Source organism: Cetorhinus maximus, chromosome 7, assembly GCF_964194155.1.
Source record: "Cetorhinus maximus chromosome 7, sCetMax3.hap1.1, whole genome shotgun sequence".
Taxonomy (NCBI): Eukaryota; Metazoa; Chordata; class Chondrichthyes; order Lamniformes; family Cetorhinidae; genus Cetorhinus; species Cetorhinus maximus.
Genome location: NC_135885.1, coordinates 32579323 through 32606571, shown reverse-complemented (window position 1 = coordinate 32606571; position 27249 = coordinate 32579323). Strand labels below are relative to the sequence as shown.

General features: G+C 38.9%; 1 protein-coding gene across 1 annotated transcript in view; it reads right to left on the bottom strand.

Annotated features, from left to right (window-relative positions):
* Window positions 1–3258: 3258 nt before the first annotated feature.
* The window catches only part of alg5 (ALG5 dolichyl-phosphate beta-glucosyltransferase), a 45584-nt gene continuing 21593 nt past the window's right edge, over window positions 3259–27249 (bottom strand). The window contains exons 4-10 of the mRNA XM_078545302.1: window positions 26923–26991; window positions 25277–25369; window positions 23810–23923; window positions 22472–22531; window positions 20541–20692; window positions 11098–11183; window positions 3259–4150 (exon numbers count right to left, since the gene is read on the bottom strand). Of these exons, the coding sequence (XP_078401428.1) occupies window positions 4035–4150; window positions 11098–11183; window positions 20541–20692; window positions 22472–22531; window positions 23810–23923; window positions 25277–25369; window positions 26923–26991 (690 nt within the window). The 3' untranslated portion in view covers window positions 3259–4034. The remainder of the gene's footprint in view (window positions 4151–11097; window positions 11184–20540; window positions 20693–22471; window positions 22532–23809; window positions 23924–25276; window positions 25370–26922; window positions 26992–27249) is intronic.

Below are 27249 nucleotides of genomic sequence, written 5' to 3'. Positions count from 1 at the left end.
GCCTGAAGACAGGTCCAACCCACAGTGCCACAACCTCCACCACAAGTAGGGAAGCAGGGAGGACTGAACCCCATGCTGTTGGCAAGGGGACTGCACCCTATGCTGTTGGCACCAACCTGATTCACACCAGCCTTCCAGCCAACTGGCCCCCTAAGGAATCAAAGTTGCTGTGGCAACATATACTTTTACATGCATGTTGTAGTCTGGAACTATGGATTGTGATGGTGAGCTCCAATTTCTTTCCATCATGGCTGGCCAGGAATCTCTCCCGTTATTACTGTCTGCTTTTGGTGAATGTTGGAAGGATTTACAAGTTGATATTCAACCTGTTTGGCTGCATTATGAATGCGCCTTCCTTGAACATCAAGTCCTGGAATGGGGCTTGAACCTGAAACTTCTGGCTCAGAGACAGGGATGCTACCCACTGTGCCACAAGATCTCCTTCAAGAGGCACTTACCAATAACTTGCTCACTGATGCTCAGTTTGAGTTCTTCCTTGACCACTTGGCTCCAGACCTCATTGCAGCCTTGGTCTAAACATGGGCGAAATAGCTGGATTCCAGGAGGTGAGGGGAGAGTGATTGCTTTTGACATCAAGAGTTTTTGACTAAGTGTGTCATCAAGGAGTCCTGGTAAAATTGAAATCAATTAGAATTGGGAGGAAAACTTTCCACAGTCAGAGTCATATCTAGCACAAAGAAAGTTAGTTGTGAATGCTGGAGGTCAGTCACCTAAGCTCTAGGATATTGCGCCAAGTGTTCCTCGGGTTTGTGTTCTAAGCCCAACCATCTTCAGTTGTTTCACTTATGACCTCCCCTTCAACCTAAGGTCAGAAGTGAGAATATTCGCTGATGATTGCAGAGTGTTCAGTACCATTCACAACACCTCAAATAGTGAAATCTACATGCCCGGGCAACATGCAGGCTTGGGCAAGTTACATTGATGACACAAAAATGCCAGGCAATGACCATCTCCAATAAGATCAAATCTAACCATCTCCACTTGACATTCAATGTCATTACCATTGCTGAATCCTCCACCATTAATGTCCTAGGGTTATCATTGACCAGAAGTTTAACTGGACCAGCTATATAAATACTATGGCTACAAAAGCAGCCTGGGAATTCTGTGGTAAGTAACTCACCCCTTGACTTCCCAAGGACTGTCCACCATGTGCAAGGCACAAGACAGGAGTGTGATGGAATATGTTTCCTGCCTGGTTGAGTGTAGTCCAACACTCAAGAAACTTGACACCAACCAAGGCATGCAGCCTGCTTGATCATCACACCATCCGCCACCACAAACATTTGCTCCCTCCACCACTGGCACAATGGCAGAAATACGTGCCACATACTTGTCAAGGCTGGGTCAAGAAAGCTGATTTTTGTAAAGGAAAGAGAAGTTCTTCACATAGAAATGAAACTTTATTTGAGGCGATGCATTTCATGTCTTTTGATAAGCTCTTGTTCCTCAGGACTTCTGCAACTGGCTCACACTTGAATTGCACCATCCATTTTGAACCCCATAACATACTAAAACCCATTTTCCATCAGTTTATATCAAACAGATAGTGAAGACTGAATAATGTGCTCACTTTGAGAATATGAATCTGCAAGACTCCCATTTTATAACTTAGAACCATTTTAATGAAATGTGTCAGGTAATGAGAAGCCATTGGAATACAAGGTTAATGAATGGGAATGCTCTGATTATAAAGTATTTTTTTGTATTTTCATCTACCTGTGTTGTAATTCTACAGTGAAGCTCTACAATAAGATTAAAGTACAGCAGTAAAAGTAGTGAGTACAAGTGTAAAGTCTTCACAGATGTAAAGCATGTTACCATCATCATTTGAAAGCATGCAAAACAATTTCATTTTTTTTTAGGTTAACTAATTCCAAGTAGTTTATTTTTCTCACCAATTTTCTCCATTTTCCCCCCTAATTGTATTGATTGCTTGTAGGCGTAAACTGTGTCGGCACCACTAGCCCTCCACTATGTCACCCAAGTGGCTATTACTCATGTTGAGCTATTCGGCTATTCAATAACAGAATCATAGTAGGCCTGAACCTATTCTTGCCTGAAGTTCACGTAAACAGCTTGCAGCAGGGGTTGCTGGATTGTGATCAGAGGTGAGGACGCTTTGATTTGTCCTTCTCTAACCTCTGATGATAAAGATCAGCTGTAGCATCACTACCATCACCACAGCTGAGATGAGGTAATCCAACACAAGGTAGGGAGCAACATCAAATTTTTTTTGGTCTGGATGGAGTTGTTGTTGCTATTCAGCAGGCCTATAAATTCTCATCTATACTATTGATAAATTTACAAAAATGAATTTTGCTGGATTAGTTTTACTGTATCCTGCACAGTTCATTGTAAATTTTGGGAGCCCTGGAAACTACTAAAACAGTGATGTGCTAGCTCCAAATATGTAAATATTCCACAGCAAAGTTCCTCAGCAAGATTTTATTCTTGAGTTTGCTGAGCTGCAGTAAACTTTGTTGAAAGCTGGATTGCACACTTAGTTTCACGTAAAAGTCTCTGAACTGCATGCTATCCATCAGGTGACACACAGCAAGGTCACAATCTCCTGCACCAAACAGGCTGCTTTAAAAATTGACTTGCATGTAAACATCAAAGTGCAGGAGACAGAGTGCACAGGATGATCCCAACATCAACCATGTGAGTTATGATGAAAGACTGGAGAAATTTGAGCTTTATAGCCTGGAAAGGAAGTGGTGATTTTGTAGAGATAAAGATAAAGGATAATAGGGATAATGGACAAAAGGTTAAACAGAGAGATCAGGATCAAATTGATAAAGGATATATTGAAGACATATCAGGAAATTCTTCTTTGCAATTGTTCCCCTTCTTCTTTGTACCTCTTGCTAATTCATGTCTTGATTTTTATACTTTTGTCTACTTTCAACTGCAAATTTAATCTTTAACTATGGTCATTGAAATTCTAAATGAAGCCAGGTCAATTTCCCATGTTTGTCACATTAAATGATGCCTATCTCTTGCATCTTGTTTTCACTCTTAATATTACTATTAAGTATTTAGATACTGTCTCAAATACTAAACAATACAAGTGCTTTAGAAGTAGATATTGTCTCAGCCAGTAAACCATCAGGTTCGTTCTGAAAATAGTTGGTGCATCTACTTCATATGTTGTGGTTCTTGCGTATGTAAGTACCAAGGTTAGAAACTATAAATCTATATGTTGTCTAAAAATACAAAGATAGATGTTCCAAATTTAACCTTTACCATATTTTTTTAATTAAAGTACTGTGAATAAAAAATTATTTCAAGTTTAAAGACTTCAAATGAGTTCCAGTTTTTCAAATAAATATCTTAAAATTTAGCATAATTTACATGAATCACCACTGTAATAACCCTGCCTTAATACAAGTTGCACTATATTTGTTTTCAATCTTAGCCAGTAAAAATTAGGCTTAGAAATCAAACCAGCTCCACAATTAATAATAATCAAACTGAAGAGTCCATATACAAAAAGATAAAAGATGTAAGAAAAACCCAAGTATCACTTAATCATTTACCACTGTGTCATTCATCATAACGTGGTATGGCAATTTCCTTGAGTTTGGCAACTGAATTATACAAGATCAAAGAAAATACCATTTTAAGGCATTTCCATAAAATACACAGCTTAAATGTACATTTCATTAATTTAATGCCGCTTACACTCTGAAGCAAACAAAGACACCTCCTTGTAACAGTGATATAGACGAGAAAAGTAAACTGTTACTGTTAAACACAATCCTTCTGTTGTCTTAATTTGGTCATTCACGACAACATTTTATCTTTGATTTAACCAAGAATACAGCCTATATAGAAAGTTTCCACTTTATTCACCAGTGTGCAATTTACAAACAAAATAAACTGCAATATGAATGCAGAATCAACAAAATGTTTTGCCATTTACAGTATAACATCTTGTGTCACCATGTCTCGATTATATTTCAGTAATTTGATACGTCCTTCCATCTTCACGAACACAGTGCAATAACTTAGTTGACTTTCTTGGGCATTTCCAGATTCCAGGCACCAGTAAGGTAACGTAGCCGAATGAAGAGAAGATCTCTACCCATCTGTAACCAACTCCAGAAGGGAACTAGTTTTGATCCTACAATGTAAAATTAGAGAAGAATTACATCAATTCTGTATTTGGCATTCAAAAGCTGGTTTACAAAGAAAAACCCCAGCAATTTTAGGACACAAGATGGTAAAAGCCATAAAAAGTTGCTGATTATGAGTTTAGTCATGATTTTGCTCTCAAAAGGTTTAATTTATAGCAGAATAATTGAGTTACACTACTTTACATCTTTATAAAATTGCAATTCACAGTTCCTAAGGTTTTGAAAGATTCATTTCTATTGTCCTTTTTTTTTGTTATATTACCATCTTCCAGGTCAAGATGATCCAACATCTGAATGACTGGGAAAAGTCAGGGAAAAGACAGGGATAAATATAACTTTCCCCCATTTGAACACAAAACATTCCCAGGTCATGTGTGGAATGGCTCAGGTGAAGGTTAAACCACCAATTTTCAAAAAATTGCATCAGCATGTTTAATTTCTCATACCAGATAATCTTGTGGTCAATGTGATTAAGATCAGAAATTTGATTTTCTACTACTGAAGCAATTGAGACTTTGGTGCTACATTATTGGGGCATCAGCAATGTATTGAACTAAGTGTTCTCAATTTTCTGTCATCAGCTGTTTTGACTAATTATTTATAGCATTTGCTGAAGCCTTGGTATTCTGCAAGGAGCAAGGCTAATGTGAAAAGCTTTGCCCGCTAGGTCCAAATTAAAGGGTTGTGTGTTCTTGGTGATAAGTGGCTACATGGTGAAATACTGTTTCAGTCTTAAAGGTTCAAAATAAATTTATACATGTGTCAATCTTTGCCACAGCATAAGTGAAGTAATAGGAAATCCAATGCAGAGGCAGGGAACAGATACTGTGAGCAAGTGACAAAGTGATAATTGTTCCACTATACCTCACCCATGCCAAGCCCTGATTCAACCTCATAATTCTTTCTTTGCATCTTATGAATATCAGCACCTCAGTAGGGAATATTTTTATGATGCAAAATAAAATTGAAAGCCTTGCCCTACAGTTATCTTCCAAGGTCATAATCTGTCAAATCATTCTAAAATAAGGTGGCTGCATAAAGCATAATCACTTATTGATATCCAGTTTAGCATGCAGGTTGTGTATTTAAGTTTGTAGTGCACTTTAATTTCCAGCCACACATGACTATTTTTGTGCTGGTAAAGATGGCACTACAAGAACAAATTTCTAACCTGGAGAAAGGTCTCCCCTGGTCAAGTGGAAAGGCATATACTGTCTAATGGACAGAAGTAAGTAGTTCTGGTAGCATCAAAGGATCCATATACTCATCTAATGATGGATCTGTGTAACTTGCCTTGGGTTTAGGCAGAGCTCCCTCTGATCATTTTTCTGGAGGTTCTCCTTGCCCTCTAGATCAGAGAACAAATTGAATTCCCAACGTACCAGCACAGCCTTTTGTAAATCAGTTAAATATCCTTGAATGGTAGATGACAAAATGAAAAAAACCACAATGCTCCTAAATAACTAACAGAAACAAACTAAAAAGGCAACCCCACCCCATCCAAAAATATCAACTTTAAGACCGGTAAGTCATTCTCCTGGTAGAGCAAAATAACAGACAGGTTGAGGTGAACACTGAAACTGATGCAATACTGGTGGGTCTATAAATAAACAGGCATGTTTTTCATCTTTTGAAATTTAAAAATCTATTGATCTGTCTACAATTAAGGGGGTCCTCCTGCATACTAATTTATCATGGCAACTCATTGGCAAATGCTTGTTATACATAAGCGTATGTAGAGTTCTTTACGAAATGGTACTTTTCTTCCCAGTGAATAGGCAGATGGGTGGAGTTACAATTTCAGAACCATTATTTTCTAAAGCAAATGAAATACATAACCAATTTCAGGCACAAATTAAAAAGACAGCTTCATTGCTATTCTGTCAGATTGCTATACACAGAATACCTGTTAAATTGGCCTATAACCCGTGTTATTCCAGTGAAAAATGACCCAATTTTTCAAATCTTTCTTTGTACCTGTAAATCCTCATACCAGGCAGCATCCAGGTGAAATAAAAACAGAAAATGCTAGAAATACTCAGCAGGACAAGGAACATCTTTGGAGTGAAACAGAGTTAACATTTCAGGTCAATAATCTGCCAACAGTTCAACATTAATTCAGTTTCTCTCCACAGATGCTGCATGACCTGTTGAGAATTTGCATCATTTTCCACTTTTATTCCAGTTTCCAAGCAATTGCAGTATTTGGCTTTTGTATTAGCACCCTAATTCATCTATGTTGTACCCTTGCTAAAGCCTCATTATCCTTCCATAAGGTTTTAATTGTATATACATTTGATTGGAGTTGACACCCATTTTTACATTTATTTTGCCCCAGTAATCCTTTCAGAAGTATTTCCCAAATTGGGTAGCCCACTTGAAGTAATCAGAAAGCAATAAAAATAAATGGTTGCATTTAAATAGCGCCTTTCATGACCACAGGAATCCAGGCATTTTATAAACAACGTGGCTGACTCTTAAGTGTCCTCAAATGGCCTAGCAAGCCACTCAGTTGTAACAAACCGCTACAAAGTCACAAAAAAGGAGTGAAACTGGATGGACCACCCGGCATCGACCTAGGCACCAGAAACGACAACATCAATCTCAGCCCTTACCAATACATGGGGGATAGTCCCAAAATTGGGAGAGCTGTCTCACAGACTAGTCAAGCAACAGCCTGGCTGTCATCCTCACGGAATCATATCTTACAGATAATGTCCCAGACACCATCATCACCATCCCTGGGTATGTCCTGTCCCAGCATAAGGACAGACCCAGCAGAGGTGGCGGCACAGTGGTATACAAGTCAGGAGGGAGTTGCCCTGGAGTCCTCAACATTGACTCTGGACCCCATGAAGTCTCATGGGTCAAACATGGGCAAGGAAACTTCCTGCTGATTATCACGTACCACTGTCCCTCAGCTGATGAATCAGTGCTCCTCCATGTTGAACACCACTTGGAGGAAGCACTGAGGGTGGCAAAGGCGCAGAATGTACTCTGGGCAGGGGACTTCAATGTCCATCACCAAAAATGGCTCGGTAGCACCACTACTGACCGAGCTGGCAGAGTTTTAAATGACATAGCTGCTAGACTGGGTCTGCGGCAGGTGGTGGGGAAGCCAACAAGGGGGAAAAACTTACTTAACTTCACCCTCACCAACTTGCCTGCCGCAGATGCACCTATCCATGACAGTATTGGTATTAGTGACCACTGTACAGTCCTTGTGGAGACAAAGTCATGCCTTCACATTGAGGATACCCTCCATCGTGTTGTGTGGCACTACCACCATGCTAAATGGGCCAGATTTCGAACAGATCTAACTCAAGACTGGGGATCCATGAGGTGCTGTGGGCCATCAGCAGTAGCAGAATTGTACTTGAACACAATCTGTAATCTCATGACCTGGCATATCACCCATTCTATCATTACCATCAAGCCAGGGGATCAACCCTGGTTCAATGAAGAGTGCAGAAGGGCATGCCAAGAGCAGCACCAGGCACACCTAAAAATGAGGCATCAACCTGGTGAAGCTACAACACAGGACTAGTTGCATGCCAAGCAGCCTAATCAGCAAGTGATAGCCAGAGCTAAGCAATCCCACAACCAACGGATCAGATCTAAACTCTGCAGTCCTGCCACATTCAGTCGTGAATGGTGGTGGGCAATTAAACAACTCACTGGAGGAGGCAGCTCTACAAATATCCCACCCTCAATGATGGAGGAGCCCAGCACATCAGTGCAAAAGATAAGGCTGAAGCATTTGCTACAACCTTCAGCCAGAAGTGCCGAGTGAATGATCCATCTTGGCCTCCTCCTGAGGTCCCCAGCATCACAGATGCCAGTCTTCAGCCAATTCGATTCACTCCACGTGATATCAAGAAATGGCTGAAGGCACTGGATACTGAAAAAGCTATGGGCCCTTACAATATTCTGGCAATAGTACTGAAGATTTGTGCTCCAGAACTTGCCTCGCCCCTAGCCAAGCTGTTCCAGTACAGCTACAACACTGGCATCTACCCGGCTATGTGGAAAATTGCCCAGGTATGTCCTGTACACAAATAGCAGGACAAATCCAACCCAGCCAAATTACCACCCCATCAGTCTACTCTCCATCATCAGTAAAATAATGGAAGGCATCATCAACAATGCTGTCATGCGGCACTTGCTTAGCAATAACCTGTTCACTGATGCCCAGTTTGTGTTCTGTTAGGGCCACTTAGCTTGTGACCTCATTACAGCCTTGGTTCAAACATGGACAAAAGAGCTGAACTTCCAAGGTGAGGTGAGAGTGACTGCCCTTGACATCAAGGCCGCTTTTCACAGAGTGTGGCATCAAGGAGCCCTAGCAAAACTGAAGTCAATGGGCATCAGAGGACAAACTCTCTGCTGGTTGGAGTCATACCTAGCACAAAGGAAGATGGTTGTGGTTGTTGAAGGTCAGTCAGCTCAGCTCAAGCACATCACTGCAGAAGTTCCTCAAGGTAGTGTCCTCAGTCCAACCATCTTCAGCTGCTTCATCAATGACCTTCCTTCCAACAGAACTGGGGATGTTCACTGATGATTGCACAATGTTCAGCACCATTTGCTACTCCTCAGATACTGAAGCAGTCCATGTCCAAATGCAGCAAGATCTGGACAATATCCAGGCTTGGGCTGACAAGTGGCAAATAGCATTCATGCCACACAAGTGTCAGGCAATGACCACCTCCAACAAGAGAGAATCCAACCATTGTCCCTTGTCATTCAATGGCATTGCCATCACTGAATTCCCCACTATCAACATCCTGGGGGGTTACATTGACCAGAAACTGTACTGGATTAGCCATATAAATAATGTGGTTACAAGAGCAGGTCAGAGGCTAGGAATCCTGCAACGCATGACTCACCTCCTGACTCCACCAAGACTGTCCACCATCTACAAGGCACAAGTCAGGAGTGTGATGAAATACTCCCTACTTTTCTGGATGAGTGCAGCTTCTACGACACTCAAGAAGCTTGACAATGTCCAGGACAAAGCAGCCCATTTGATTGGCACATCCACAAACATTCTCTCCCCTCCATTACTGACGCACAGTAACAGCAGTGTGTACCATCTACAAGATGCACTGCAGCAATTCGCCAAGGCTCTTTCGATAGCATCTTCCAAACCCATGGACCACTACTGTCTAGAAGGACAAGGGCAGCAGAAGATGGGAATACCACCAACTGGAAATTCCCCTCCAAGTCGCTCACCATCCTGACTTGGAAATATATCGCTGTTCCTTCACTGTTACTGGGTCAAAATCCTGGAACTCCCAATCCCAACAGCACTGTGGGTGTGCCTACACCACATGGACTGCAGCAGTTCAAGAAGGCAGCTTATCAATACCTTCTCAAGGTCGACTAGGGAAAGGTAATAAATGCTGGCCCATCCAGCGAAGCCCACACCCATGAATGAATAACAAAAAAAGAACTACTTTTAAAGTGTAGTCACTGTTGTAAGGTAGGAAAACAGATAAGAGATGCCATGGATGATCAATTAAACCCCCCTGATAATATTTAGTGATCATGATCTAATTTATGTTGCAGTTTAGTGTAGCTTTTTTTGTATTTGTTGCTATTTATTTCTTTCCCCACACTGCTCCAAGAAATTAAACCTACAACTACAATAAATCTACAGTGTGACATTGCTATTGCCCCATTATCCATTTATTGTTCAATGTATTCCTGCTCCAGTTTATAGCCTACGCCATAGTCTATTAAAGTACTTAAGCTACTACTAGGAAGATCATGTAAGAGTGTACTTTGATAGCACCTTCCAGGCCCATGACTTCAACCATCTAAATGATCAAGAGCAGCAAGATCCTGGGAACACCATTACTTTCAAGCAGCTTTCCAAATCAGAAAACATTCCAACTTGGACATGTACCATTCCTTCATCTTAACTGGAATTCTCTAACTATTGCCATTGGTGAAGTACCATCAACAGTACAAGGATGCAGTGGTTCAAAGAGAAGATCAATATCCTTTACTCAAGGCAATGAGAAATGGGCAATAAAGCTTTCTTTCCCAGCCTTGCTCATGTCTAGAGATAAAATTACAAAAACTAAGAACTGAAATATAATAATGAGACTTGTGTGTTCAATTAGTGTTACACATTTCTTGGGTACTGTGCAGGCAAAGTCACACTGAGCAATGGGGTTAAAGGCTCACCTATGGGAACAGTCTGAGGCATTGAACTTGAGAAAGAAATCTAGAATAAAATCTCAAAAACACAATAGATGGATGTTCCCAACTGATATAAAAAGAGTACTATATCTATGTCATTCTCCTTCTTTGGCCGTTACAACATGTCCCACCTGAGGAAACCAAGTATTTTTCTCCTAGCCGATGCAAGTTCTAAGTTCATTGCTTAAAGAACTAGGTAAGCAGCCTTAGATCTTACTTTCATCTTGACATCATTAAAACAGAGAGGAGGAGGAATTTCTTCTCTCAGAGGGTAGTGAATCTGTAGAATTCTTTACCGCAGAGGGCTGTAGAGGCTGGGTAGTTAAGTATATTCAAGGGTGAGATAGATAGATTTTTAATCAGTAAGGGAATCAAGGGTTATGGGAAAAAGGCAAGAAAGTGGAGATGAGGATCATCAGATCAGCCATAATCTCATTGAATGGCGGAGCAGACTCGATGGGCCGAATGGCCTACTTCTGCTCCTACATCTTAATGTCTTATGGTCTTATTCCCAGATAGAACAGTTAAGAGCAGCAGCAAATACATAGATAACAGCTAATTTCTAAATTAGCGTGCGAATATTACACAATTAAGCAAAAACAATTGTTGCAATCATGGCATAAATAATGAAAAACAATTTATTTTAGCACTAAATGCCAAGTTGTTAGTACTGACCCCACTTTCTCATTATTAGCCTCTGCTTTTTTGGCCATGTTGAGTAACTTACCCTCTATCTCTGTCCATTGCACAGCAACTTCTGCAATTGGAATCTTTAAACACTGGGCTATGTAGAGGAGCTCCACGTCAAAAGCCCTAAAATGCAATAAAAATGTAAGGTTGTGCAAAAATTTTACATTACTACTTAAGAATTTAAAGCAAGTAGTACTTTCACAGGACACACAAAAGTGAAAGATATTTAAAATGGGACAAAACAATATTTTCAAAATATATTTTTTCCTTCACTTTTGCTCCCTACCCACCCTTTAAAGGTGGGAGCCAGGCAAAATGTTCCCAAGTCTCTTCATACTGGTCATGAATAGTTTTCTAATGAAAGCCAATGAAAACAATCTGGCTGACCTTCATCAGATCTCTCTTCCCATAAAGAAAGTAATTGCTGCTGTACTTGATCAGGCTGAAAATACATTATCCCCACTCCCTTTTTCCAGTGAAACAGTCATTTTGCAGAATTAATAAAAATGTGCTCCTTGAGGGAACAGCAGGTTCTGCTGATCTCTAAAGAATGTGATGAGCATGATAAATAAGTTACTGATATCTATGTCTATTCATGAAGCAGATTTTTATTTACATTAAAGTCTGTGTGTAAATGCAAATTGCTGTTTTGCAGTTTTTCTGGATTCTTTATACTTGTCCTTGTTTTAAAAATGATCTAATCTGTAAACTGTAAATGTTTTTAAGTTTCAAATTTGATCTAATCTCTTCTTTGGAATCCAGTCTTCGATGCACTTTCTTCCTCTGTACCAAAATATGTTTGATTTGTCCCCTTTTCTTCAATTAGATGTTTCCTATTGCTAATCTACAGTTCTGTTTGCCAATTCTTCATTAAATTTGATATAGACAAGCTCACATTTTAACTTCATTCGACACTGAGTATTGGATTGGCTCCGTTGGTAGCATTCTTATCCAAGTCAGAAGGTTATGGAATTAAGCCACTCCAGAATTGCAGTTAAGGGAATTGTTAGTGGTGCCCGTTCTTTTCATATAAAGTATTTCTCAACTAACACCATCATACAGTTTGTGGGCCTGGTACATCAAGTAGTTGCAAGTTCATCAATTTATTCTGTGAATTTAAGATCATGAAGTATTTACAATACAGTAAAAAGTCATTCAGCACAACAGGACTTTGTTTATACTTCACAGAAGCCTCCTCCTATTCCTCTTCATCTAGCTGTATGCCCTTCTATTTCTTTCTCTTCCATGTATTTATCTAGCTTCTCTTGAATGCATTTATGCTATTTGCTTCAACTATCCTCTATATTAGTGATTTCCACATCCTAACCACGCTCTGGGTTAAGAAGTTAACCCTGCATTCCCAGTTGGATTTATTATCGGTTATCTGATATCTATGGCCCCTAGTTCTGATCATGCCCACAAATGGAAACTTCTTCCCTGTGTCGGTATGTCTGTTTGATAACCTCGACAAGATGTTTCTGAGAAACACAGAGTACTGTATAAATGCAAGACTTTTGTTCTATTTTACTTTTGAACCAGGTAAAATGGATTCTATTCTAAAAATAATCAATTTAAATTCTTGTTACCAAAGCTTACCATCTTGCCAGTTGGAATTTCAACTGCGCATGTTAGAAAGCCCTGGTGACAATCTCAAAATGTAGAAAAATATACTATAAAATGGCACAGAACAAAACATCTATGAAAGTGCAACTGTGGTCTTCCACGCTCATAACTTTTTGAGTGTAACTGCATTTTATAAATGTTGCATGGTGAGATAATTAGATAACCAATAAATATACTGACAACAAATACAATGACCATTTGCCTCACATAATGGGGCTTGCGCTGATGGTTGTTGGTTTCTTCCTAAGTCAGAGTTCTGAAAATGGAGGCAGTGTGGCAGTGTATCAGGGGGAATGTTATTTAACATGCAACGGATACAACAAACTATGAATAGCAAAGATATAAAATTTCCACCATTGTGCAAAGTCTCATTACCACTTCATTACTAAAAGCAGAAATACATTAAGGAAAATGTCATCCACAGCTTTAATCATGTCATTACAACTCAGAATGGATACGCTGCACTATTGATACTGCAAGACTAACTATTTTCAACCTAGTTAACTACGGGTGGGGATAAGTAACCTTGTGCAATATTTAAGATGCTCACTTTTGCAGCGATATTAATTTTTGAATCTAACAGTCTTAAGTGTTAAGGAATACAATGAGCCATATTTTTTCTGTAGCAGAGCATCATGCCAGCACCTGCTGTTAGATAGACTGGCCCCTTCACCCTTCAGTTAACATAAAGTTGCTGAAAGAGTGAGCTAATAATGGGACAATGAGGGAAGCAGGTCAGCTGGGACCCAAGTGAACAGAGTAACCAACAGTGATATCTCCATAACCATTGAGATTTAAGGATTGAGAAATAAACTGAGAAGGAGCGTAAACTAAATCTGGTGAAATCAAAGGCAAATTAGGCACAGGAGAAAAAAAAGAGAAAGAAAGATTAGATTCAGAGAGAGAAAAATACAAGGAAAAGTGGGAATGAATTTATTGCATCTCAAAACACATAGAAATGAAACTCCACACTTGTAATAATTATCATTCAGTGCCAGAGCAGTCGACTGTCAATTCTTAACAACTCATCATGTCTTCAAAAGGGTGCATATGCTTATGAGTTAGCTTATTGCTGCTGAGCTGAATAGGAAATTCATGCAAAAATACAGCAAGTTTCGAACGGGGAGGTTAAGTGCGAGCTGTCATTTTTGCAAAACTCATGGCGGAGTGGCACAACTCAAAGCAGTTTTTGGAGTTCTGCGTTTAATCTCCCACCTGCTATATCATTTGCCCTGAAATAATGGTGAGTGCCATTCGCATTTGATCATTTTGACAGTAAATTCTGACCTATTACTCTTTACTCAAATCACCATTTGGAACTTTCTTCTTCAGAAAAAAATCTGATCATTCATATATTTTCATTTTTCCCCCCCAAAACAATCGCTCAGCCAAACTATAAATAAAAGGATAGTTTCCAAATTAGAGTTATCTAACCTGTTTTCTGTTGATATTTAAAACTAATTGCATTTCAGAGATTGGAAAAGTACTATTTACACTGTTACACACTTCTCTACTTCTCATTCATATGATTGTAATGAATACATTAATTTATTCTTTGCATTTACTCACAGGACGTGAGCGTCACTGACAAGGTCAGCATTTATTGGCTATTCCTAATTTCCCTCAAGACGGTGGTGCTGAACCACTGCCTTGAATAGAACTGAGTGGCTTGCTTGGCCATTTTGAAGGACAGTTAAGAGTCAGCCACATTGCTGTGGGGCTGGAGTGATATATAGGCCACACAAGGTAAAGACGGCAGATTTCCCTCCCTAGAAGACATTAGTGGGCCAGATTATTGTAAAAACCTATCTGGTAGTTTCATGGTCATTACTGATGCTAGCTTTTTATTCCACATTTTTATTTTATTTAATTAATTGAATTTGAATACCCCTGTATCACGGTGGGATTTGAACTCATGTCTCCAGATCATTAGTCAAGGCCTCTGGATTGCTAGCCCACTACATGAGCACTATTCTGCCATACCCATAATACCATAGTTAACCTGACACCAGTTGATCACAGGTAAATCATAACCACCAAGCAACAGACTGAGTAACAAATAATTGAGAATGTTTTGGTTTTCATGTATTGCTTAAGAACCAACCAATACAGGTACCATTGCCAATCTGCAGAATCATCTTAATGCAAGAGAAACTACTTATCATTTGCCTATGTTGCAGTCACTCTCATCAATGTTGTACATGAAAATTACATGCAACCTTACACTGCAGAAATTCAACCATCCCTTAGCTTCATGGTAGTAAGGCTTCAGTACATAATTTAAAAGGAATATGACAATAAGTAATGGACAGAATTTTCCAAGATTAAAGGGAGATTGTCATCTCTGAAAAGCTGTTGAATAAATTTTTCAAAAGTTACACTGCATTTGCTACATCAACTCTTGTGGTAGCCAATGTGGTGACATCATGACAATAACTTTGAGCTGGTGTTTCTGGCCCGTTTCAAAAATATTGGACTCCAAATAAAGATAAAGTATTCCTCGTTTCCCTTCCTGCCCCATAGAGCCAGCTCTCAAAAGAATTGATTAGTTTTCCATTTTCTCTTTTACCGTTTAGACGTAGCTTTTGCTGGCAAAGTTTGCATTTATTCCTTGCTGAGCTTGGTGATGCTGCAACAGAGATGCATAATTCCGCACATGTAGTTGCACTACCTGTGACTTCAAACCAGAAGAACTCTGATCATTAAAATACAAATCTGTAGAAAAGCTGTAGCAGATTTATTGGATTAGATGCCATGTTAGCCTCAGTAGACACAACCCAAATGGCAGTTAATAAACTCTACTTACAAGGTTATACATTGCTGTACATTATTTCCCATGTGCTTACGCGACACAATTTCCTGCACTAGAATTATGCAAAAGCTGATTATGGTATGAAAGATATTGAGATTGTCATGGATGTAGTGTTACTTTGGTGATGTGAAAAACTCAATTCACAAATATCCCAGAATCATAAAATGTTTAATGACACAAAATGGTGAGGGCTTGGGACAGCAGAGGGAGCGATCAATGGCAAATAGGACACGTGGCTGAGCATCACCACTCACACAGGCACAAACTACTACTGGTACCAGTTGATGGGCGCACACTAATGACATTAGTGGTGGGAGAAATCTTGCATGTGCTGGCAGATGCATTACTGAGTGCGCATGTGCAACTGTTCCTGGCTGATTGGCATCAGGAGTTAGTGTTTATTGCTCATCCCTCGTTGCCCTGAGATGGTGGTAGCAGACCTTGAACTGCTGGTAGAAGTTAGATACAACAGAATGGCTTTCCAGGCCACTTCAGAGGTCAGTCAACCATTTAGGTGTAGCACTAGAGTCACATATAAGGATGGCAAAGGATGATAGGTTTGCTTCCCTTAAGACATTAGGATTTTTACAACAATTTGACAGCTTGTCACTTATACAAATATCAGCTTTGCTATTTTCAGATTTTTAGTACTGAACACATTCTCAAACTGTTATGGTGAGATTTGAACTCATTTCCTAGATTATTCTTCCAAGCCCCTGGATCACTAGTCCAGCAGCATAGCCACACTATTTGAACAACAATTTTTAAAAAATTCATTCATGGGATGTGGGTGTTGCTGGCTAGGCCAGCATTTATTGCCCATCCCTAATTGCCCTTGAGAAGTTGGTGGTGAGCTGCCTTCTTGAACTGCTGCAGTCCATGTGGTGTAGGTACAACCACAGCGCTGTTAGGGGCAGAGTTGCAGGATTTTAACCCAGTGACACTGAAGGAATGGTGATATATTTCCAAGTCAGGATGGTGAGTGGCTGGAGGGGAACTTCCAGGTGGTGATATTCCCATACTTTCAGAATGTTGTCTTGCTATTTGTAAACCTTATTACATATAACAAGAACTCATGGCCCATAGCTGTTGCATTCATAACAGCGACATGGTTTTCAGATACTCCAAACACTCCATTTATGTAATTTAGGATAAAACAATGGGCCATAATTTCCTCGGAACAGTTGCACATGCGCACTCAGTAATGCATCGGATTGCCACTCCGCGCCCAATTACTCATACAAAATTTCTTTCCTGCCTGTCTCGCCCGACGTTCTGACTCAGGCCAGGCGAGAACCAGGCAGCACAGGTGTCTCCGAAGCCCAGTGGTTCAGTCCAGCAGAGTCAGATTGCAGAAGGACACATCCCCTTTTTGTTACAGTACTACCTGCCATAAACCAAGTAAGTTTAAAGGTCTGATTGAAATTGACAGGCAAGGGAGAAGGTCTTAAGATAAGTGGATAGGATTTGAGGAGGGTGGAGGGGGGGGAGGAGAGGAGAAAAAAAAAAATCAGACATCAGCCGGGGGGGAATGGACATTTGGGGGGAGGGGATGAGACATCGGGAGGGTAGGCAGACATCAAAAGTGGGCAGGGTAGACATCAGTGGGACGACGTTCAGAGGTCAGGAGGGAGGTCCGGTCAGGTCGGGGGTGGGGGGGAGAGAGAGGAGGAGTGCGGGTAGACCCCCCTGGAGGATCAGGGTTATGGGTTTCAGCCCCACTTGGGGGGGTGGGGGCACCAGTCTGAGTCTTTACAATAGCTACACAGAAGTTAGATGAGGTTTTAATTCTTCTAACTTTTTCTGAGTAATTATTTGTGTAACACAGCCAAAACCTTTCAAAATTTGCAACTTAAATCACATTTTTGGATGGTTCACATAGCCAATTGTCCAGAGGAGGTTTGCACTTCTGGGCAATTTCTTACTTTTGAAGTTCTGAGAGGGGTTCCCCTGTTCCCCAAATTGTTATACCACTCAACCATGGAATTAGGTTGGCATACTCAAGAATTTCACTTAAAACGCAGCACAGAAATATAACCTTGTCTTACATAACTTATTTTGGAAGGTTTACTCCTGCAATTTTTGATTTATGAGACACAGTGAGAACAAAATCACACTAGCTCAATGTTAACTGGTTTTCATTATACAGGAATCTTTGGAAAAAATCAAACTGCAGGGAGTAAAAAGTCTGAGCTTAAAATTACCTTTTTTCTAAGACAGAGCTTCTTTTGAGCTGATAACAAGTAACTCACCTGGAAGCACATTATATCTTTATGTTATATTTATTCGTAAAGTTAGGAAAATGATAGAATTATTTTCCAAAAAAAACAAGATGCCAGGTGGGCCTCATTTTTGACGAATCTGTTCCTTAGCAACACTGACATGCTGCATTTAGTTAGGTTTATACAACTTATATGGGGATAATTTGAGTAAAAAGTAAATGCGATGATTGCAAATAACAAAACAGTACTTTTAAAAAATAACTTTTTCCCTTTCTCTCACCCAGGTGTTAATTTTTGTGGTGGTCAAGTCCCACCAACACCAGTCACCCACTGGTACTTTGCTCAAGTGATCCTTCTTTGCATATGGGCCCAGACAAAGCCAGTAAACTAGTCAACTATATGACATATTACAACCAAGCTTGATCCTGCCCTCCCTCAATCCACACTTGCATACTTTTTATTTACCACGACAACCAAGATGATGAGGTGTGGATGATTTTTTTTTCTCCTTCTACAGGGAACAGAGGGTAATATTTTTAAAAGCAACAGAATAACACGACAAAAATTGCACAATTAAAACAACTGAAAGAAAGGGCAACATTCAGCAGGCAGACTTAATTTAGTTCTGACGGTTTCTCATGAGTTAGTTTAGCCTCACTCCAGTAATGAAATATCTGCATTCCCTTTCTGCATCCTTAATGTCTTTGTTTCACTATAGTTACAATGAATGCATTTTCAATGCACTGTACAACTATCTGCAGTCTTGTCATGATGTAGACTAGTCCAATATTTTGCTCACGAATTCCTCATTTTAGTGAGCCTTCCTTTCTTTCAAGGTGATGGACTCTAGGTGTTCCCCTAGAATGAATCTGGGCCTGCAATAAATATAATCCAATTAGCAATATGCGAGTTTATCATCTGGTGTGGATTATTAATCGTACATCTGCAGTACAGTTTAAGATGGCATTGGAATGCATATCATGTAATTCTTTTATGCGATATTATGACACTTATACAGCTGCCATACATACCGGAAACGCTAGACAAATGAATACCAACTCATCCATCACCAGCACAGCTAATTTGCTCTCAAATATCAGTTCATCTGCTATGGTGGGCAAACAATTGATCCTGTTTATAAAATAAATGCACAGAATTTACCACAATTGAGACAACTTAGTTTCCACCCAATTTACTGCATTTCCGACATTTATGAAAATGTTTGAAACATAAAACAAATACCAAGTTCTTGATACTAACTTTCAACAAAATTCCACAATATTTTTATAAATTAGTACGTAGTGCTTTTCTTTGAAGTCGTATACTCTCAAAACATTACCTCCTTCCAACATCAACTATGGAAGCCAAGCTCATATACCAATGCTCGATCTTTTTTTATATATCAGTGCAAACTACACAACAGTAAAAAGTATTGTCAAAATTAAACATCAGTAATAATCAATATCACAGAAATTGGGAAGAAAATGGGAATAAGATCCATAAAAGATGACCACTTTCACAGAATAACTGTTTCTCATTCTTTTTCCCCACATGCATCCTGTGATTATACCACAGTAATGCCAAAATAAAAGGGACAAGCCAACTATGATGTGACAATTTAGCTGCAGAAACAGCATGCCAAAAAATATCAACTTTGAAAGCAAGTCAGAGAGTGATGATTATAGGCATCAAGATAACTAACCTGACTTCTAGATAATTATAAATGGACTTTTTCCAATAATGAACATTGGATGGACACAGCTCGAATAGAGAAGCATTTTGGCGAAGACATAATCAAGACAAAAGCCAATTCCACAACTCACCTGGCAATATTGCTTGGGAAAGGGATTACCTAAAGGATTAATTGTCACTTGAGAAGTCCACCATTCTCAAGAATGACTGCCATTGAAGCCTATATTCAAGAGATGGCATAAAGAATTTTGGCACCATACTCAGTATAGAAAGACCAGGATTCGAAGATCGTTCTAGTTAAAAACTTCATAGACTGGGCCATTCTTAGACCACCTAAATGTCAAATAAAACTCTCTAGCTTAACTAGAGCAGTCTAAAGGCAACATGCTCGATAGTCTCAGTACTACAGACCCTTTTAGCCTCTAGGGGCCAATAATGAAAAACTATTCCAAAGATTCAAGAGGTTGAAACTGGATCCATTAGACTGATATGTTCTGGAGGCGCAATTGAAAATACTTGGACACTGGAACTATGGTATTCCAACTCTAGATTCTAGATTTAAATGCTCCATTTCAGAGTGCTTTCTACCCCTTACACATGGAAATTTAAGCTGCTTTGATAGGAAATCTTTTCTCAGCTTTATTTGATAGCATTCATCTGCATCTTTAAAACATATATTTTCCACTTTGAGGAATTTATTTGGAAGCAGTTTGAGATACCAATATTGTTGGCATTTTTGTTTAGTTAAAGTGTTGTGGAAAGCACCCAAATTTTTTTCAATGCAATAAATGAAGTTAAAGTAAACTGTTTGAGTGTGAGGCAGCAATCGTTAAATCACATTATATTCTACGCTATATATGTAAAAAAATGACATTTTATTTTTCTAAGTAGCCAACTCATAATGACTGAAGTCTTTTTTTGCAAAAGAAAAATATCCAGTAATGAAATTAAACTGGAATAAAACAGTACTGCAGCTTTTTAAAAAAAAGTTAATTTGAATTTCATTTAATCCCATAATTCAAATTTAGCAATTTCAACAAATCAGGAGTAGTCTGTACATGCAAAAAGTAATTTTAACTTTGTATCTTGGTATAATTCACTACTTTGTTAGACAATCTAAAAAAAACATACCAGCGATCTACATGCAAAGTTGAGAAGGTCCGTTGAGCTGCTTCTCGAGTCAAAAGCTTGAAGCCACACTGCGTATCCTTTATTCCTCTTACACACAGAAACCACACCAAAAAGTGGAAACCATACATGAGCAGGGTTCGAAAATAGGAACGCTTTAATAGAAAAGAAAATTGTAATTACAATAGTTGCTGACATCTAAACCATCAAAAGTTCTGAATTTCCTCAGAAATATTAATGCTGAAATTCCCAAAGGCTCACCTTGCCAATGAAAACGCACTAGCTTGCAACTTGCAACCATCAGTCTGATCGCACAATTGACTCAAACCTTGTATTTGAAAGTCATTCACATAAAAGGGGATTGCACCCATACTATTTACAGCATTCCCTAGGCAACTGTCCTGCAGGTAGCATGATGCCACAGTAACACTTCTGTTCAACATTTAATGATTAAGAAAAAATGCTGGGTATTTACCTAGACCTGTTTCTGAACCACAATTCATCAGTCACTAATCCGACATTAGGACCTCTAATCTATTTCGATATTGGTGCACTTCCCATGTGCTGGCACATTTCCCTAGCTGGCAAGAATGACACAACCATTGGGTTCTTTTGATGATGTCAGGATGGAAGAGCTGCCTGTTATGGTACAGTGGATGGCAAATGCTGAGCTGCTCAAATCCCAGAGGGAAACTTGAAACAGCTGCCACAACTGTTTTTGCAATTTGTATTTCTATCTCGAGGTGTATGCCTTGAATTCAGTAGTAATAAGTCCTCCGAGTCTGAGGTTTTTTTTTACAAAACCAAATTAAACATATATTAATAAAAGAAATGATTTTGAGCACATACATAGGTCTACAAATTACTGCTATGATAACTCCTAATCCCTAATTAATCTAGCTCTCAGTTACACCTCCGTTAAGGCAGCAGTAAAACAATATAGATTTCAACAGGCTCAGGCAAAGCACACAATACCCTGGACAGTCATATTTAAAACAAATTCTCTTAGCTTCAGTTCCTGGAGACAGCAGCTTGGTACGTGGAGGCTGGAGGCTTTTCACACCTATTACATCTTAGAATGCCTTCTTGTTACACATAACCTCATCTCCTTTATACATGTTCCTCCCTTTTTAATGTAAATCCCATTGTTCCAATATGTCTTTGCAACTTTCCTTTTTCCATAATATAAATCTTTCATAGTACAATTATCAGTAATCATTGGGAAAAATAAACACACAGTTTGGCTTAGCCTCTGTTGGCTAGGTGTAACACCTTACCATCTCTTTGAAATTCACGACTCTGGTTTATCTAGAAATGCAAATGTTCTTTACACCTCATGTTCTAAAAATTCAGCCATGTTTACGTATTTAGCATCTCAAACCTAGTTTCCCTTCTGGTACATCAAAGCCCCCAGACCAGCTGTCTGTAATTCAATTAAAACCCATATACACACACACACACTAAACATTTACACACAGAGAAACTAATCCAAACCCCACTATTAACCTACCTTTACAATAAATCACAATAATATAATGAAAATTATAATATTTTCATGACAGTGCCCACAGCCCTCCCACTGGAACTTCATTACATTCATCAATAATTGAAAGGTTTGAATCAAGCAAAAAAGGGGTTTTCAGCAGGTTTTTTTTGCGCAATATCAACTGGAACTCCATGAAATACTTCAAATTAAGCAACTTTGATTTGAAGTAATAGACTGTACAATTTTTGACGCTTTCTTCAAAGGTTTATAAAGTAAAACATGGCTTTGTTAACATAGCTTGAGTACCATAAATGAACTCCTTCATACGACTGAAATCCTGGAACTCAATTTTATTCTTAAAATTCACTTATAAGATTGTTGTAATCCATTTCTTCATATCTGCCTAGACCACAAACCCATCTACCTACAGCTATTCAGCTGGGCTTACTTTGGCAATTGTTTCCTTTTCCAAATGAGCTCTAGATCCACATGAGATGGCCATGTTATCCTGAAAGAATGATCAAAGTAAATTTAATTAGCCAGTTTCCCAGAACAGGATTAAAGTCAAGTAAGTAATGCTGTCATCAAGCCATATCAGCGTCAAAGTAGCTTCATAATCAGCATCATGAATTTCCCAGCACCACTGCAGTACACCAGCAATTAAATTATCCAAAATAGGCAATGATGAAGTAGATTTCTTATTAAATAATCACAGGAATCAATTATGATAATAACAATTTTCTAAAAATTGAAGGGCCCAAGCATTTCATTGATGTGCTGGCAACAGCATTTCTTTCTTCAACTGCATGAAGCATTCTATTCCAATTGTGTTCTTAGATTCTTATTTTATTCATCATTTATATAGGGAAGGATTTTGCGCTCGGCCAGGGTGGGCGGGGGCGGTTGGGAAGCTGATCGCCACCCGCGGTCGGCACCGCATTGCAATTTCACGCTGGTGGGCCAATTAAGGCCCGCCCAGTGTGAAATGCGAGCGGCAGCGCTAAGCGCTGCCTGTCCGGGGGGGGGGGGGGAGGAGGAGGAGGCCAGGTGAGCAGGCCGAGCGTGAACTGCGCGCTTGTGCATGAATGAGCGCTGCATAATCTCCCTGAGGCACAGAGCCGCCTCAGGGAGATGAAGAGATGTAAAAAAAATGTAATGAAACATGTGCCCCTCATATGACTCTGTCACATGAGCAGGGACATGTTATTAATTAAATTTTAAAACTTTTATTTTATTTTTGCTTTTGGAAACCTCATCCCACCCGTGGATGAGGTTTCCAAAAAAATGGAAAGGCCGCTTGGCCGGCCTGCCCGCCAACCGTTAAAAGTTAATTTAATTGATTTAATTTATTTAATAGTCTTAACAGGTCTTTTAACTGTTGGCAGGCTCGGCCAACGTCAATGTGCAACATTTCACACTAGAGCGGGTGGGAAGCACGTCCTCCCACTGAGCAAAAATTTCTGCCCATAGAGTACTGCATTGCATATTAATTTTTGAAGCATTTTTCTTGGGATATATTTGAGTTGGGAATTCTGGACAATGGGCATGAAGGGAAGTTTGAAGACAATGGGGCTGGTGCCAGTATCCTTTGCATTTAAGATGTCAAATTCAAAGCAGTTATTTTGTACTTTAATGCCACCTAAATGCACAACTGGAAGAAGAATACAAACCACATACAAATAATGTTTCTAAAATTTTGATTTTTAATTATGATAATTCAGTTTGCTACAGGAAGTGTTTTCTATTTCCAGAGGTCAGGCATTTAAAAACTGGACAGAATACTTACTGGCCCTGGCTGGAGACCTCTCAAGCCAGCTTCTACTTTTTCAATATCAGCAAACTTGGTAGCTCCATCAGCATCAGCCATTAGAACATATCTTCCTCGGCAACTCATCACACCCTGAACAGAAATAAAATGTGTTGTGGTTTGTGTTATATTGTATCTGCATGTCATTGATAAAATTGTAAGCTCCAGAGCAGGCAAGGGTGCCACAGAGCACCTTTGGCGGTGGGTCAGCCTTTGTGCGGAATTTACAAATTTAGCAATGATGGTTCCGTTGTAATATTTTGTAATTATTGCAATGTTTCTTCTAAAATGTCAAAAATGTGATTTTTTTGCCTTCGTAAAAAATGTACTTAATATACCTTCACTATAATAGCTACTATGTGTGTAGTGATTTCCATTGTATGTTAATTATGAAAAAGAATAGGGCATTGTTCTTCAAGTTTTGTGTGACCGTTTCAGATTTCAGGACAATGGCAGATAGCTTCATATATCGTAGTGTTCTGGTACTCCAGCGAGCTGTGCCACAGGCTGCAATAGGTTGCAAGTTTGCTGCATAAATTTGGCAGAAATAAGAAGGTTCAGCATTCTCTTGAATATTAAAGATTACAGGTCATCTAATTGAGGTGTTTAAGATGATTAAAAGCTTTGAAAGGCTAGATAGAGAGAAACAATTTTGTTGTGGAGAAGCCCAGAATAAGGGAAGAAGCCTGAAAAGTACAGCTTGATCATTCAGATGTCAGGAAGCACTTCTTCACAAAGAATGGTGGAAATCTAGAATTCTCTCCTCCACAAATCTGTTGAGGCTGGGGGTCAATTGAAAATTTAAAAACTCAAGATTTATTGGTTTTTTTTGTTAGGTAAAGGTATTAAGGGATATGGAACCAAGGCGGGTGAATGGAGTTGAGATACAGTCATGCTCTAACTGAATGGTGGAACAGGATAGACGAGCTGAATGGCCTCTATTTGGTTCTATGTTCCTGTCCCACTTGCAATATCAAAAACAAATTACAGAGCAGAAATTAACTATAATGCACCAGAAACGACCTTTTTAATCCTGATGTTTAATTTGGCTCCAATGTTTTTACACTATTCATTGAATTAAACATGTACAAACTACTACCATTAATTGCAATGTACAACAACAAATCATATACAAGTCTCACAGGTATGGATATAAATGATCCCATGGCACTATTTTGGAGATGAGCAGGGACTTATCTCCAGTGTCCTAGCCAGTATTCATCCTTCAATCAACATCACATTGCTGTTTGTGGGAGTTTGCTGTATGCAGATTGACTGTTGCATTTCCTACATTACAACAACGACCACACAAGTAAATTAGCTGTAAAGCTCTTTGAGATGGTCGTGGCCATGAAAAGCGCTATATAAATGTAAGTCTTCTTTTTTTCTCTATTTAACTTCTGGTCACAAAAGGATCCGGTTATAGGGAATTTTAAAAAAACTTACCATTTTAATAGCTCCACCTTTCCCACGATTTTTTACTAATGTTAGTACACGGACCTTATCAGATCCATACTCCTTGGAATAATTCAGGGCAACCTACAATAAATAGATTTAAACATTGTATAAGAAAGAAAATTAATATAAAATTCAGCTCATCTACAGAAAAAACCTCACATCATGAGTTAAGCTACCTGGCAAAACTTTCCCATATAACTTTAATAAAACCTTCACTGCAAGAAATTTAAACTTTGCCCACAGAATCCAAATTCAGCATCATGTGCAATTATACTTAATTTCACAACAGCTTTAACTTGACAAACAGCTTAAAGTTGAAATGCAGCTGTAAGCAACTTAATTCACTGTTACTGGCTTTACAGAGGACCATTTATAGTCTCTCTAATAATGAGTTAGTTATTTCACATAGCTGTTGTCATATCAGAATTCTGGGTTCTAATTATTGATGTTGTTTATCTCAGTTTTAATAATGAAACTCTAAAGTAAAAGACGGAATTGTGTATTGGCTAAAGGTTGGCTTGTTTTCAACTTGTGGGATTATGCACATGATCAGTTTTGCTATAGTCAGCAAACTTTCCACAATGGTTAATCACACGTCCTTCTCTCCTTCAAAAAAGAGCTGGCTTGTTGCCAAAAAGACCGATAGAGCGTGAGAAATTTCTCTTTTATGAAAAATATAGTTTAACATTCACAGACATTAAAGGAAAGGGGAGTCGACTCAATGCGCAGTCTCATCAAACCTTTGAGACAATATACGGTCTGAAGTCTAATTATTTTCTAATTTTTAAAAAATATCTTTCCTTGCCCCTACCCTTTCCCTGGCTCAGTACTTGCTTAAAAGCTGTTCATCTTCCAGTACTGATCAAAGGTCCACAGAAGCTGCTTGACCTGTTGAGTATTTCCAGTATTCTCTTTTTGTTTTAATTTAAGGTACAAGATAGTTAATGGCAACCAAAGCCATTGCCAGTAATATCAGAGGGTATTGCAATATAGGATTGCCACAGGTGTTTCTGCCAATCCGCTGGATACAAAATTACATTTGAACTATGGAGCATCTGCTTTCTCAACTCTAATGGAACAATTATATAATGGACAACAAAGTATCTAAACAATACACCTTTGGCCATTCAATCTTAGCTCAACAATGAACAAAAGAAACAAACCATATTCATACCGCAGTCATCACTGGCAGTTTCATCAGTGCATTTAATGTTTTCCATTGAAAACACATGTTTTAATTCAGCTGAACTCCAACTTTTGACTGATCTATAGTTGAAATGCACTTTTGCTGTGCAACAACTTTGCAACACAACCCACTTCAAAAAAGACATTACTGCAGGCTCAGCATCAATCGGAGCGGGATCTCTCCCTTTTTAAAAAATAATAGCTGGATATTATTGGTGACATTAATAGAATAAATGTTGTTCCCTTATGGCAATAAATAGGAAGATGTGAATTTAGAACACAAACAGACAAAAACAAAATGGTCAGCTTGAAAAACATTTGCATTGGTCTGCAATGTTTTTTTAAAAAACAGAGAGCAGAACTAAAGTTAAGTACTTGGTATAAACCTTAAGTACATTAGAGCAAAAACTGCTGGGCACTCTTGTGGATTTGTTTTGGAGATTGCTTACCTTGGTTGTTTCATCTTTGCTGCCATCATCTACCACAATCACTTCATAGGTAAATGAGGAGTCTTTCTTCTATAAAGAAGATTTAAAATGGTAAAGTTTTAAAGCATCACTTCTTAGTTTTTATATTTGAAAGTGCAAAATGTTATACGTTATCTCTGGTACATTTACACCAGGTGAAAAGGAATTGGAAATACATGTAATGTACACTAAGTACATTATTTATGACAAAAACTGCTGGAAACACTCCCATAGGTTTGCTTTGACGATTTTTTACCTCTGTTGTCTTGAATTGAGGAACAGGATGAGTGGGGTGGGGGGAGCAGTGGG